Consider the following 16792-nt stretch of genomic DNA (forward strand, 5'->3'; position numbering starts at 1 on the left):
GTTTGTAATAAGTGAGAAGCTCAGCCTAGTCTGATCGATGAGTCTGCTGTGTTGTGTTTTCCCTCTGCTTTCTTTGACTGATGGCTTCCTGTTGAAAGACTCCGACGCCTTTAAAAGGATGAATTGAAATCATGAGGATCAAACCTTGCGAGGGAGGGGGGAGACAATATTAAGGGAGATAAACAATGTAAATTGAAGTTGCATATGTAACCATTTGGTGAAGGTGCTTTAAAGAAGATAGTTTCAGGTCTCATGTGAAAGCACCAACTAAGTGAGCAGATCTCAGGTGTGCAGGAGGCACAGATGAGGACTGTAGTAACCGATTGCCGCTTCATTTTGTTTGGTTCCGCTTTGCTAACGTGGGATATAAAAAAAAATAAAAAACTTTAAAAATCCCCTTGCAGCTCCCAGAATTTTTTTAGGGTTTCAAAGCTCTACAATATATCAGATATACTTGAAAATAGAAGTTGATTTAGCTCAATATTTATCTGCCATGAAGAGTAAATACTGTTCACAAAAGTCTGGCAGGAGAAAGAGGAGCAAAACAAATGCACCCTTTCTAAGGAAGATGGCACAGATTTATTGGCAACCTTTTCCTTCCAGAGCAACAGGCAGATTCCCTCCTGCCGTTGTTCTAATCCATTCAATAGTGTAAATTAAATGGTCATCTTTTCTTGAAGCAGCGTCACCTACTGTAACGTGGGTCCTGTGCATCACATTTGGATATTTGAGCTTGAATCCTCTGCCTTTAAAAATACTGCCATTTCGAATGACATCAAGATTTCTCTGTCCCCTGCAGCCACGGCTGCTCTCTGACGCTGAAACACAAAGCAGGGGGGAAAACAGAGTGATGTTCCTGTAAAAACATCACAGAGAGCTTGCTGCTCACTGGACAAATGATTGATGCAATGAAAAACAAAATTCAAATAATGTGTTTTATCAAAACCCTTGGCGTATAGAAATAAAATGAAAAAGACCAAATCATTATTGTGGTAATTCTATTCATGAAAAACTGCATATGTATCTTATCATGTCCTGTGTTTCTGCTCATGAAGCTGCGCAGCACCATAGAGAACAGCTTTGTCGGCTGGGAGCTGGAGGAAGTGCTGCTGCTGGACATGTCTGTGGACGATGGAGACTCCAAGATCCAGAATCAGCTGAAGAAGCTGCAGAGTCCAGTCATCCTGCTCTACTGCACGAAGGAAGAGGCCACCACCATCTTTGAGGTGGCGCACTCTGTGGGCCTGACCGGCTACGGCTTCACCTGGATCGTGCCGTCGCTGGTGGCCGGAGACGCAGACTACGTCCCGTCTGTCTTCCCAATAGGTAAAGGACCAACCCTCCAGGAATCTGTTGAATGTTTTCAGGAAAGATTTGACAGGTCTAAATCAAATGCTGAGAAGACAATATATTTATAATGGTGATATATGAGTCAGTTGCACTTTGGGATTGTTTTAAGTTTCACATTTGTGTTGCGGCACAGACGACAGATGGGCTTGTTTGTGTACATGCAAATGTTCTCTGCTGCTCCTGTCAGTGACATGATGCATAATAATTTCTCTCCACTTGGAAACAAAAATTCTCCGGAGGAGATTAAAATCACGCTGATAGATCGCAGCCTATCTTTTTAAACCTATGAAGAAGTCACAATATCCGGGCTCGATGCCGCGGCTAACAGGCTGAAAATTCCCCTTTTTCCGCTTGATCTACTGTGTAGGTTTAAACTGTGAGAACGCAGTCCTCCAAAATAGCGCTGGCCACTGACCTGAAAGCACCACTGTTTACAGTTGCAGGAAATTGATGTTGGCATGTGATAGCCAGCAGTTCATCATGCTTGAAGAACCAAACACCAGAGAATAAGCCGAGGACAACCACACACTCGTCTGGGGCTCAAACTTCATCATGCAGTCTTGATCCTTTGAGCATTTTAATACTCTGCAGCTCCACTTGTGCTCGGAACAAATTAAAATATCCCAAGGTTGATTGCACTTTTCATTTCTCAACTCTTTCTCTACCCTGAAAAGCTAGTAATTTTATATAATCTTTCCACTTTCGGATGGTCGCCGGGCTTCCTTTTTTTTGTTTTTTTCCTCAGCTGCTCCCTCCTCTCTCCAGGGCTCATCTCTGTGTCGTATGACGAATGGGATTACAACATCGAGGCCAGAGTTCGGGATGCGGTTGCTGTCATCGCTACTGCCACCTCCACCATGATGCTGGACCGGGGGCCACACACCCTGCTGAAGTCCAGCTGCATGGGCACTCCTGACAAGAAGAGCGCCAACACTGGACACTCTAAGGAAATACTAAGGTGGGCTGCCTGCTGTGGGCATGGAAGCACGATGGAAGCAGAATACATGTCACACACGCTGGTCGGCTCTTTTCTGACAGTTTCTATTCTACTAACTATAAAGAAAAACATCACTTCTGCAGTCCCTGGCAAAAATATTGGCCAAAATCCATCCCAGCAGTTTTTAAAGTAATGCTTTGGTGCCGAACCAAAATGCTGAGAAGTTTGGCAAAGCCCGCCGAGTCTTGAAAAGTCTTGATGCCTGGTTTATAATTTCCCATTCACCTTGCATGCCGACATTACCATACAGCCTCAGCTGTGTATAAAAAGAACCCCAGCACATCAGGCCTTCACATCAACTGCCACTTGACCTCTGACAACTTGCCTAAGAGTCATGAAGAAGAAGGTGCTCCAGGACTTGCCAGCTCAGTCACTAAACACGTGCATCATAGAGCATGTCTGGCGTAGAATGGAAGAGGAAGCGTGCAACAGTGAACCTACCGTAAGAACCGGGGTGAACTCTAGGAGGCATATAGGACTTTCTTCTCAAAACTCTCAAAACTTCTGTCTTGCCAAAATCAGACCTTTTTGTGTTCAGTAAATGATCGAAATTTTTACAGTGAAGCAAATTTATTTTGGATATTTTACCTAATGTGGGAGGGTTTTAGCTTTCATATGAACATTTCTAAAATCAATGGAAGAATTGAAGGTCAAGCTGCAAGCAGTTGTTTCTGCATGATGGATAAGCAACAAGACTGTACTTCATCTATTAATATTAAGGCAGTTTTTAAATATTATTTGGGAAGTAAAAGAGTTGCTCTTAAATATTTTTTTTTTTTTTGTTAACTTCAATGAATCTAAACATGTGATAGCAGAGAGCCGGGGTCATTCAGGTAACTTCTGCTCTGGGACCACGCGAACACAGAGCAGATTCATAAGCACAGACGTCGCAGTACAGTCAGGCTTTTAGCTAGGATTTTGAAACAGGGCATCTATAGCCCCGCTCCCGCACAATTGCTTCCCAACACACCATGTCAACGACTGACTTAACAATTTGCTTTGTTAAAAATCAAGTGGTAAACATCTGTCTGTACAAAAATAACTTTGAGTCAAATAAGAAACGGAGATGAATGAACTCAGGAGCTGTTGCCAACACTTTCAGATGCAGGGGTCTCCTGGGCAGCTGCATTACTCAGCTGACCCTGACTAATAAAAACCAAAAACATATTTTTATGATGATTCTTTCCCTTACTACAAGATAAAATTCTACATTTTTGTTCGTCTTCTTCTTTATATATTTTCGGCAAGACAAGCAACAGTTGTATCAGCTGTGATTCTGTTTTCTAAACTTTCACACATTGAACATCCATTCATTCAAATTAAAAATATATATATGAAGGCTTGCCTCTTGATGAAAGAAATAGAATCAGGTGAATTTCGATCCCTGTTAAGCTATTTTGTGTGCCATGCAGCAAACCGCACCGCTCCCCAGCACAGCTCGCAGCACAGCACAGCTGGCAGCGAGAGCAGGAGGAGCGAGCTTTGTGCCAAAAGAAACGGCAAAATACTACTAAATAAAAATCTATGAGTTAGTATTGTAAACGATTGTTCAAAGTTTAGAACTTATTTGCGGTTTCCTCAAGTCATCAGAATCAGACATCCCATAAATCACGGGGCGCTTACATGGCGCAAGTGTCACGACTTACGCCTGTAAACAACTACTGTGGCCAGGCTACGCCAAAAAAAGGAGATTTCGATGATATGCGGTGAAATTACCGGGCAAAAACACTGGAAACCAGTGTGATGACACTGCGAGTAGAGCATTGGCACTGGCAATAATAACTGGACGTGTAGGGCGTCCTTCTGAGAAACACTGGGCGTCCATTTTTTCACGTCCGCAGGACACCCAGTAGCCCTCCTAGCCAAAAACCCGAGTACAGTAAATGCTGAATGATCCATGGGTTTCACACATTTGTATTGTTACTAAAATGAGAGATTTTATTTATTTTCATTCAGTGACTTTGTATTTAAGACTTCCAATAATGTAGAGTGACTGTCAAATATTGAAAACGTAGCATTTATTGGAAAGAAAAGGTCAAAATCCCTCACATCACTTAAGAGCAAAATCAATTGCTGCTGTGGAATCCAAATAAACCAGCTGGCCTGTATGTAATTATGGTAGTGAACGGTTAACATTCAGTATAACTTTTATTTTGAATTTAATGGCACGTTGAAACTCCATCCAGCCTGGAGCCTTTTCTCTTTTCTCAATGGAAAAGAGCTGTGTGTTGGCTGTAATCGTCTTCCAGAGGTCACTGCGTCAGAGCTTCCTTGGTGTGTAAATACAGCCTTTAAAAAATTTGACAAATACTCAGTGGCAAAGTAGTTGCAGACAATAACTATACATTGCGCCAACTGATCAATTCAGTTCGGCGAGGGCAGCCCTGGGTCTCAGTTCAGATGAAGCCTAAGCCTTTATGTTTTTCTTTCTGCATCCACCTTGTGGTCACTTGAGTACTGTCTTTTCATACTTTACATGTGTATCAGAAACACACGTGCTTACATGTGCGTCTCGCTAAACGTTCATCACAGCAGCACGAAAGCGGACACGAAAATGCAGTCCTTATAACAGACTTTAGTTCAATGTGATAGTTTGAAATCCTTTTTACAAACTGTCAATACTGATATCAAAGGTCGTGATGGACTTTGAGGATGCTTTTCAGAGACCCATCAGCCATTTATTGTCGCACCATTCAGGCGAACAATGAGCCTGATCACCAGGAATTGTCACAGTCTATCAAGCATTCCATTGAGGTTCTGTTCTGCTCTGGTCTCCCGCTGGAAAACATTTCATTACCCTTCAAGTGCTGAATATCATCATCTAAAAATATGAACAGCTGTACTGTAAGCAGTCATTAGCAGTCCACATCCTGCCTGAGGAAGCAGCCAGTTCAACCTGCCAGTGGAAGACAAAACGCACGGTGGAGTGCGAAATTCGCTTTCAGACGTTAACCGACATCCTCTTCAGTTTAACCTACAGTCATCTTCATCGCAAAACATCCTTCTTTTTGTCGGCCCTTTGAACTTCCTTGTTTTACTTTCTGGCAAATTGCAGAAGCACCGCAGCATTGCTATTCAATTATTCATTTGTGTTTAACTTCATAGGCTCGGCTTTTACCCTTCACATTGATCCCAGATCCCACAGATAATTGCATGCTTGAGGACAACAGGAATAATGAAACTGTTTCAAATAACTGCTGAAGCAGTCAGGTCTCATGCCGGATTATAGATATGCATGGATCGCAGTGGCTGTACAGTAGGTCGTGTTTTTCAAATGAGCTTTTCTGCCTCCACTATTGTGTGCATCTTTAGCTGCCACACTTCTGGCGTCAAGTGCGACCACTAGTATTGGGGAGAAGTTTCTGACTTTAAAAATATGACAGGTGACTGAGGGTGGTGAAGGACTCGCAGGGAAAAAAAACTCCACAGTACCAAACCCTCAGAGCCTGGTGACATCTGTCCACATTCTGGTTATTGATGGGCTGTCATGGCTGACACACCAATTCGACAATCTATGTTGGGTCTATGCTCTGGTTTGGCAGATCAGGTCCGTCATAGTTTTGCGGGGACGTCTGGTGCCTCTCATCTGAGCTCTATTGACAAAGTGGATTGCTTTTGGTAAATAAATATCCAGGCAGGGACGAGGCTCGAGGTTCAACCTCAGGTCCTAGACTAACAATCCAAATTCCACTGTGTTTGTGAGTAAACAGAGCAGCCATCTGGACCGCATGTCATTTGCACACATGTCCGGTGTGTATGGGAATTTGTTGAGCAAGTTTCCCTCCCATGTATTTGTATCGTTATTATGGGATGCTGCTTTGTTTTTTTGTTTTTTTTAAATGGAAGGAAGATGGTCACATAAAAGAAAGACAGAGGTTTGGGTTAGGCAAGGCATGGGATGCCACATAAGGGGTTATACTGTACGTATGGCAAGTGACATCCGATATAACTCAGTTAAGAGAGCTTCCCAACGTCTCTGTAACGCCTCCTACAGAGAACATTGTGTCAACATGCAACGCAGAAGGCTGCCCTTGGCGTTACTATAGGACTCAAACGTTCACTTTCCCAGCGTCAATATACTACACCATGGGAGTGAGGGTGAATCATTTTTAAAACTAACCCAATTTAGATCCATCAGGTTGTATTTCTGTCCGGATCAGGGGTTATATCACATCTGATGTTAAATGGCTGCTTAGAGTGTTATTTTATGACCATCCCCAGAAAACATTGGGTTAGCCGCTATCAACATTTGCTCACACCCTTTGGAGAAAGAGGAAGCTCGTGTGCTAAAACATCCCATCAGTCTATATTCGGCAGAGTGATCGCAAAGCCCTTTTATTAACCTGAATACCTCAGAGGAACATCCGGCTAATGGTCACACGTATATGCATGTACGCTCACACACAAACCTGCAGAGACAATAGCAATAATGAGGCCATTCGTCTTTACATCGTTCTCCATGGCTGCGGGCCATAGTAGCCTGCGTGGACACACGAGTGGCATGGCATCCTGTCAAGACTGATGGACAGAGATGGGAGGCCCCCAGGGAGTCACACTCACACAAACTTGTCGAGGTACGCTGGGGAGGATAAGGCACAGTGTCATAAATAAATATATATCTATGAATAAATGCATGTGCACTGCAGCTATTACACAAACCGCCGAACATGTAAAGCTCCAGGGAGCTCATCCATCCTCGACGTGCTATCTGTCCTGCAACAATCGGTTAAATCCATCCAAATCTCTCTGAGATTCCCAGAGCTCATTCCTGAAGGTTGGTGGATACATCAATGCCACATTCCGATCCCGCGACCTCCTCAGTCCCACAGCATTTATGCGCATTGTACTGCAGGTGCTACCAAATGTGCAGCATCAGCGGTCCACGGTTACTTGGATGGTTGTCAACAGTAATATCTGTACAGTGTAAGTGTCAGTGAATCAATTAATAGAAGATGTGTCCGTCAGAAATCTCCAGTTTTTCCGCGCTCCGCTGATGTTTCCGTGCGCTACACCGCTGCTGCCATGCGAATAAGCAAAATGATTTTTTTTATTGGTTTTCCATCGCTGCGGGGAGAAGTTGATCAACTGTAAATCATATATTCCACATTAAGGATGAGGGACGTGTCTGCTCTCTCATGATCCATGCAGATGTTTCTAATTACATCTGGGGGTTTGGTTTGGTTTCATTTTCCCTCTCGACACTTTCTAACCTGCTCCAAGCAGCGGTGTGACTTCTGCCTGTATAGGAAAACAGCAGACTTGCACATATGGGGTGAGTCATCAACACCCTTAACTGTAATGCCAGTCTAAATTTAGACTCAGTTCTACACTTTAGGAAAACCCTCGGGATAAAAATTAAAATGACAGAGGGCGCAAAATTGACCTTGTTGCAACCACATAGAGTAAATGGTGGCCGCAGTAGGATGGAGTTTGTGGATAGTCTGGGATGTTTTGCCAGAAAATGAAGATGGAATCGTGCATGTAATATTGCTCCTGCCGAGGAGATACTTATGTAATTGCCAGTAATACTGTCGTGGATTTTTCAAGATAGTTTGGAAATGGGTTAACTTGCAAGCTATTGCCTGTAATAAGCTTGTTCTATTGTCTCACAGATAAAAATCAAATGGGAATAGTGTGCAACAAGTTTATGGATCAGTGGTTATTACTGTTGATCTCTCCAAAACTATAGACGACCCTTGACTTAATGCATAATTCAATTCATAATTCACACAGAGGGTAGATCCTGACACCCTCTTCCTGACTTTGCTGTATAGCAGCAAGATGGTTGGTCAAACCCATTATAAGTCACTGTACTCTACATGACATTGTTGCCTGTCACTCCTGAAAAACTCATGGCATAATGAACTATCTAAATGAAATTTGTGATGTTCCCCATTATAATGTAAGTAATGAAAATGTCAAGAGAAGTGAGGAGATTGAAGTAAAAAGTCATTCATTGAAGTTGTAAGAAAGAAAGACATGTCAAAAGACCACTGTGGCGCCTGAACTGTTTGAAACAGAGAAGAAGAAAATACTAATTTCCTGTCACCTGGAAACACTGAACTAAACTCTCCTCATATTTTGGAGCCTGTGAAATAAAAGGCTGCCCATGTTGGAAAGATCTGCCGCCTATAACTGCAAACTAATGCCTTTGAGAAGAGCCATCCAACGAGAGTGTCTATCCAGGGCGACATTATTGAAATAATTCAATTTTCCGTACTCTTTTTCCGTCCCGTATGTCCGCCCTAATGACTTGGCTTTTAACTCAGTCCAACGTAGCCTTTTGTTCGCTTCATGTCTGCAGTTCAGTGGACAATCTCAGCAGGACGTATCAATGTGTGAACGGCAACTCTCCTCCTCTATCACCTGAAACGTAGCATTGTGCTGCACAGACCCGCTTTGTGTTTCTAAATGGCCACGATAGAAGGATCCGTCTAATAAATCCTGAAAGGCGGCCGTTTCCTTGGACTTTTATGGCATTTAAAATCCGGGGGAATCTCGATATAGACGCTGAACTGGAGTGAAAGTAGGTCAAAATATCTATTTATTCTTGACGCCTACACATCATGTCAGTTGCTAAAACATCGATTACCATGAGGAGCGCCTCATCTCCCGTCTTCTTCAACGTGCATTAATTCATTCATTTGCATCTCTATTTTTGTCGTGCGTGTCGAATCCACCACACTGTTGGAGTGTGTTTAACCTATTCCATCTGTGATTATTTCTTTCTCTGGATATTAACACATGAATAAAGTGAGTCACATGACAACCTGTGGTTTCATTTTGCTCCGTCCGAATTCTGCCTTAAACTGCACCATGAAGCTGCTCATTGATATTGTATTGGCCTAAATTGTGTTCCTCTTTAAATACACAAAGTATATCTGGAATCATAACAATACAACAAACATTTAAACTAACTGCTTAAGACAGACCTGAGAAAAGTGTGGCCCCAGGGGCCATATGCGGCCCGTTGCTGGTACTTTTGTGGCCTTTGCGAGGTCAGACAAAAACTGATGTTTCTCTTAGTTTCTTTGTCCTGTTTCTATATACTAGTTCAACTGTGAATATGAGACTTTAGTATTTTTATTCCTCAAAATACATTAAAAGAAAACTGAAAATATATGTTCTAAATATTTTTTTAATCTTAAATGTTTGGTCCATAATTCTGTTATGATTTATAGTGAAATAAAATGCATCTAAAATGTAATATTTTTGTAGGATTCAAGTTATATTTACTCTTCTAACATCCTCACTTCCAGAGCATCTGTTTAGTCTATTTTTTCCTTGTTACTTAAGTGAATATTTTGAATTTTTCCCATCATGGTTTGTCGTCATCGCGGTCTTTCTTCTGGCATGACTGGCCGTCACAGCAGTCACAGTTTATACTGTTGCCCACCCCTGGCTTAAGATAAGAAACATCCATCCATCCATTCCAAGTTTGTATTGATGAATACCATTTTATTGTGAGATAAATACACGTCCTTTTTAAAAATCGTGGTTAAGATAACCATCCTCTTTAAGTGATGATATTTCTCCTTCATATCACGTTAAGTATTACCTCTTACCATTTCTGCTTTTATGTCTCTGTAGCAGTCTTTCCAACAGATTTAAATGACCGTCAGAGGTCTGGTGATGATCATCAGAATTGATCCGCAGCCCCGAAAATAACTTAGATGATCTGGGCGAATCAGTTTATCATAACAGACTGCTGAAAATGTCAGTATTAGGTTTTGGCTGAACTTCTGCAGCAGAGTCAGACTGTCTCTGTGACTGTACAGTTAAGATGGGGAAGTTGCCTACAGACGAGAGTGAAAGTCATTCACCCAAACTCACAAACTTTCAAAAATCCATGAAGCTTGTGTTCATTTTGGTTTGTACCTGTGGGTCAGCCACTTCATTGGGCTGGTTTTGGCTCTGAGGATAGAACAGGTCTTCCACTAATCAGAACCAAATGGTGGGTCAAATCCCACGCCCTCCCTGTGGCCATCGTAGTGTCCCAGGAAAGGACACCTTGTCCCAAGTAAAATGTATAAATGGTGATCATTCTCATCTACATTTTTGTCATGAAGCTAAAAAAAACTACAGTCTTTGGTTAGTGGTTTATGACTGAGGTTTATTTCAAGCTCCTCTAACACAATATCAATCCCTTACTAGACAAGCACACAGAGATTAAAAAGAAGCAGGGGTGTCAGTTGTGTATGGTGAGGTTTGACGGCTGCCATACCCTGGCTCCAGGGGAAAATGTCAATGATCATTTTTAAAAGTTAAATCTAAGGAATTACACCATATCAATTATTCTACTTTTAAATACATATACATTAACTACAGATGAAAATGCTAGCTGAAAAGGTTCGATTTTCATCCAAGAAAAGGCATCCAATGTTGAGGCAGGAGGACCAGGTACTGAAGGTGGAATTCAGGCTGTTTGCGTTGTTAACTGACTCAGGATTGAGACAAATTGTTTCATTAGGATCTTTTTAGATTGTTGATTGGTTTTTAAAAACACAATAAGTGGCCATGTTACTTACTGTAGTGTGAAATTACAAACTCACTCGTGGTAGATGCATGTATTTTAATGCACAAGAGACATAAACTGGCGCGGACTGGCAACCTTGTGAAAGAGGATGTGCCCTAACCACTAACAGTGGTTGTGCGTAAGCTTGTGTCAAGTCCTTTATGTTGTATTGTTTGTGAGTCATTTTTTGTCAGTCAGCCTAGTGAACAGTCACTTGAGTGGTTTTTTGAGACTGTCATTTGTGTTTTGCTGATAGATAGACAGACAGACAGACAGACAGACAGACAGACAGATAGATAGATAGATAGATAGATGGATAGATAGATAGACAGATAGATAGAGACAGCTAGATGGATTGATGGACAGACAGACAGACAGACAGACAGAGAGGCAGACAGACAGACGGACAGACAGATAGATAGATAGATAGACAGACAGACAGATAGATAGATAGATAGAGACAGCTAGATGGATAGATGGACAGACAGACAGACAGACAGACAGTCAGACAGACAGACAGACAGACAGTCAGACAGACAGACAGACAGACAGACAGACAGACAGACAGACAGACAGACAGACAGACAGACAGATAGATAGATAGACAGACAGATAGACAGACAGACAGACAGACAGACAGACAGAGAGGCAGACAGACAGACAGACAGACAGACAGACAGACAGACAGACAGACAGACAGACAGACAGACAGACAGACAGACAGGCAGACAGATAGATAGTTTTTGATGTAGTTTTCAGCGCTGTGACATAGAAAGATCTGCTTGTCATTATGCTTTTTGTTTGCCTTGAATTCACCCTCCTGCAACAGCCATTAAAACAGTCGTCTAATTTCGTTATTTCCTTAATGGCTTTAATGTGAGTGATCAGGGACAGGTCTGTTATTACATTCCTCTCTCCAGACCTGAGACAGGTCTGATGTCTGCCGCTCTGTGGGGAGTCCTCCAGGTCCAAGATCACATGGAGTCCCCACAGGCCTGCTTTATTGAAGGCTGCGTTCAAAGCCAAACAGAGGCCTTCAATCTATCTTGTGTGTTACCCACAAGTTGTGTGTTAATGTGGCAATGAGCTTTGCCTCCAGGGAGTGGATGAGCCTGTGACTAAGCTTGTACACCTGTTTTCCTTTGTCTGACCATCAGTGAGGCTCAGAGGATGGCTAGGATAGTGTCAAAATAAAAGACTTGGAACCCTCTAACCTTATAACTCTACCAACCATCTGAATAACTTGGCCCTAGCTGTAAATACATTGTCGCATCACCTTCAACAAAAGTTTGGGACCAAATGATCAGAGACTGAGAAATGAAACTGTCAAGTTTTGAGTTTAATTGCCTCAAACTACTCAGTTGTTTCACACTGAAGTTGTTGGGCAAGTTTTTAAATAATCAGATGCAAAGTTTTATAGCAGATTTTCACACCGACTTCTGACAAAAGAGAAACTACAAAAGCCAACTTTTTGTTTGAGTTTTGTCCAAAACAGACTTTTGTTTTGTTGCACTGCACTGTTTAAAATTATATTAGAAATATTAAGGCTGTAATATGAATCATCATTGTCCTTCAGTCTGAACTGTTCTTCAATATAAATTTTATAATTGAATGAAATTACACCTCCTCCCTGCTGTGCATCGCTTTTGGCACCTTGCTTAATTTTGTTGTGCAGTGGTTGACACAGTGACTGAGTCACGTGATCAAAGCATTAACATAATTTACCATATTCTGTCTGCTTATATCCTGCTTGACTTCTAATGTGAAGGCAACGTTCCACCGGTGTTTGGTCGCTCCTCAGAGGCAGGTCTTTTGCAGTCATCCCAGATTATGAGTCATCCAGCAGCCGAAGCGCACGTCTGTGTGTGCATGTTCGCACGCTGCATGCGTGCACAGCTGGGATATATATTTTTCCATCCCTGCATTGCAGCGACAGAATTTGTAACCCTGCTAGAGATAAAAGAATTCGGGGTGACTCATATCAAAAGGCTCTGCTATATTTCAGAGGAGATTTGAACCAGAGTGGGAACTGAGGGATTGTGTCCTTTCCATTGATTTTTCTGTGTCAGTGTAGCTAAAAATGCAATTATTTAGGGAACAGTTAAAGTGCGTTGCCTCCGGTGGTGCTACGCCGCATTTTTCTGCTGCTCAGCGAGAGTCAGAAGCCAAACATGAAGACATCAAACTGCACATAAAGGCCACATCAATAGTACACTGAAATAATGACTAGAACAGGCTCCTGCTGTCGTGTCACAGCGTGCTCGCCTCCCGCCATCGCCACCGGTTGGAAGAATGTGCGGCTGAGGCTTTTCTCCTGCTGCACTGTTGTGCGATGAAGAGGACGATTTGATAGTGAATTAAAAAGAAGTACTTGTAAGGAAGTTTTTTTTCAGCAACCGCCTCTCTCCTGAGATGACTGTTCCCATGGCAACACAACTGATTGTATGAAAAGTGCTGTGGTGTAGGTTCCATTGCAACACGTTCCAGTGTATCACCGTGGTATCAACTTCTCTTTAAATGTTGCCGTTGCTCTCACAAGAAGCAGGCGCGACTTGGACATCAATAACAGTCACCCTGTGTTAAACCACACCGCGGCACCCGGTGAACACTGACACGCCGTGTTATGTAACTTGGCTCCATACTAAAAAGCTACCCAGCCTCACTGTCATTGCATGTTGATGCATTAGACTTTTAATTCTAGTACATGTTGTCATGTCCGCGTTTCTCCATGCTTTTATTGTTACTGTCATTTTTAATGCTTCTATTTTTGTGATTCCCGGTTGTTCCCTCGTGTCCTGTTCCTTGTCTCTCTCCAGCTTTTCAAGCGACACAGCTGACGTGCATTTGGTAATCGAACTCTCCCGGATATCAACTACTTGATGCCAGCTTGTGTCACCAGATGGTTACTCCACGTTCCTACGGTTTTCCTCAGCCCTTACGTGTAGTTCTCAGTCCGTGTGCCTTTTGTTCTTCGTTCCTGTTCGTCTAACGTCGGACAGCCTTGACAGAACCGGTTCTGTCATGGCTGCCTGAGGTTAGACCCAGGTGCAATGTGTTCTGGTCAGGATTCAGGATTTAATAAACAATGATGAGATAAAACACAGACGAACAGGAACAAAGAACAAAAGGTGCCAGAAATGGGAACTACATGTAAGGGCTGGGGAAAACCGTAGGAAAGCGAAGTAGCCATCTGGTGGCACAAGCTGGCATCGATTAGTTGATATGCGGGAGAGTCCGATTACCAAAAGTCGCTCGGAAAGCTGGAGAGAAGACAACATGTCCTGCTTTCCACTGCATGTCCTGATGTCATGGATGGACGGAGGGTGGGGTTAAGTAAGCCATGGGATGGCGCTCCTTTGGTTCTACACGTGACGTGTCAATTGTTACTCAGTCACGGTAGACTTTCAATAAGGAGGAGTCTAAATAAGGGGTTTTATATGTATATAGCAAATGACCTGGAACACTGCACGGGTAGGAGAATGGTCTTTACTCCACTGATACACCTATGTGTCGACATGGCTGCCTTTGGCATCGGCATTGGACACAAAAGTCCACTTTCCCAGCGTCAATATATTACACCATGGGACTGAGGCTTGAGCCAGCAGACGTGTGTCTCCAATATCAATCAGCTAAAGACCACCTCTGGCTTCCGTGTCTGAATTCCAGTGTGGTTTCAGGGGCTTCACACAGCACTTCATCCTTTTTTCATGTGATCCTCGTCTGATGGCAGAGGACACACTGAGGTGACCATGTGTGAAGGGGGCCCTTAACTGATCATGTGGAAACGTTCCATTGTTTTGTGTTCTGACTGTTGAGCTTCCTGGTGTGATATTTAAACAGACCCTTGGTTTCCCTGAAAGTGTTTTAATTTTAATGCACTTTTTAAATGCAGTTCTTACTTTCCTTCTTTTCCTATTATTAATAATATTTTTCAATTAATTACTTATTTTTTATTTAATAAAATCCTTAAATGATCACAGTTACACTCATATTTGGAAACTTAATCTAATCTATATCAGTAATATTGACTTTTTTTTCTGAACATCTGTCCTACATGTTCATTACTATTTAATAATACAGTAATGTGTTATATCATATTACAATTGTAGGTACTTCTTGATATATCTTCTACATCTTAACATCTTACTTAAGTTAGTTGTATGATTTGCCATACATTTTCTTTCCACAAATAAATATTTCAAGATTTGACTTATCTCTAAAATATACATACATACACACCCCTTGACTTCATATGTATTGTCTCATCCTTTTTCCACCGCATCTTTTTTCATACTTGTTACTTCTGACAACTTCTTTCATAAATATTGATATACAAGCAACAGTGTGTGTTAGTGTAGCTGAAAAGCTGACACTTTTTTGTATCATTGATTTTCAGTTTGCATAGTTAGTTGCGCCCCTTGTCTTGGATTATCCTTATTTAGGACAGTGTGAGTAGATTAAATTTCACTCGTAAACAAAACCCACACTCATGACTGCATCACCACTAGCATTGAGAAAAGGTATTAATTTCTCCGGGGGATTGTTTCCGAGGCGAAGCGTCTCCATGGTGATGGCAACCCACAGAAGGAGAAGGGGTGAGCCAAGAAGGCAGTAGCTTAAAAAAGGCAAATCCAGCTTATCTGCTTTACAGCTATTGACACACATCTGCTGATAGGCAGCAACACGCGCAGGTAATAGTCTCTGATACGCCATCCCTTCGTCCACTCCTCACGCTGACACTTTCATCCATGTATTGATCCTTCTGGCGACATGTATGGATCTTGTGTATCGATCATTTTGTTTTAGTGCCACTGCTTTGTCCAAATTGATATCTGCGGATCTATCATTACATCAAGATACGGCCGTATGATTGACACAAGATGGCTGAGCTGAGCATGGTGATCAATGTTTCCATCAAAACTCAGCCACTGGTCACGAACAATCTGTCTAATATACAGTTCATTGTTCAGTGATGATATAATGTCCTCTGTTATCGATGGGGTGTCTGTCTACTTGTTGAGCTGGAAAAAAAAGGACATGATAGTTTGATCATGTGTATGTTAAATAACTGTGTGTCCCTTTCGATAAATGGTATGCATTCATCGCATAATGCTATTGACCTTTAACAGAGACAAACTGTTGCACAACTAGAATATTTCAAAAGCAAAATATACTTTTAGAGACTGGCTTCTATGTGCTGTCATCCACTTAACTGTCATTGAAGGGAATTTTCTTTTTATTGCCGAACTGAATTGTGTTTTTCTTCTTTTATTTTATAACCAAGCTGTATTTGCCCTGTTTTTTATTTTGAGTTTGGGTTTTATGCTGCGACTGACTGGTCCGTCATGCCTTACTGCCCAGTGTGAAAATGTGACTTTTCACCTTTTCTAGCTTGTCTAGTGTTTCCACAACAATTTGTTAACCTTCCATAGTTAACAGTTAAGGTGGCTGTGGCCATGATTCGATTGGAAACATTAACACATCATATTCGTCACATCTAGCCACCGCAGGAGGACACAAGTAGTTCTGACGTCAGTCAGTACCGTACGCTAGTACTAGTGTTAGTAGAACATCTTGGTTCGCTCAGGCACACTCTCACTGACTGTTTCACATGCCCACAATTTAACCCCAAAATTAAACTGGCAGAACACACTCTTTGACGTTATAAACACAGCAATGTCCGACCAACCATACTTCTCAATACAACCATCCTCAATACAGAACTTATCCCATGATTTCTGATGTTTAAATATGCATATATATTTAATGTTTTATCATCCAGTGTTTTGCTCCAAGTACTTATAGCGGTTAGCCTCTCAGTGCACGAAGGCTGTAGCTTTGATTCCATCTTGAGGTAACTCTGTTTCCTGTCTGTGTGGACCTTCTCGCACGGCCTGTAAACATGATGATGATTCCATGTAGTGGCTCCA

At 42.0% G+C, this 16792-nt stretch overlaps 1 protein-coding gene across 5 annotated transcripts in view; it reads left to right on the forward strand.

Moving 5' to 3' along the window:
• The window catches only part of LOC128753744 (glutamate receptor ionotropic, NMDA 2B-like), a 109095-nt gene that overhangs the window by 59174 nt on the left and 33129 nt on the right, over positions 1–16792 (forward strand). For all 5 annotated transcript variants that reach the window (XM_053855783.1, XM_053855780.1, XM_053855779.1 and 2 more), the window contains 2 exons: positions 1056–1326; positions 2116–2308. In XM_053855783.1, coding sequence (XP_053711758.1) covers positions 1056–1326; positions 2116–2308 — 464 coding nt within the window. The remainder of the gene's footprint in view (positions 1–1055; positions 1327–2115; positions 2309–16792) is intronic.

This window comes from Synchiropus splendidus, chromosome 2, assembly GCF_027744825.2.
Source record: "Synchiropus splendidus isolate RoL2022-P1 chromosome 2, RoL_Sspl_1.0, whole genome shotgun sequence".
In the NCBI taxonomy this organism is placed as follows: Eukaryota; Metazoa; Chordata; class Actinopteri; order Syngnathiformes; family Callionymidae; genus Synchiropus; species Synchiropus splendidus.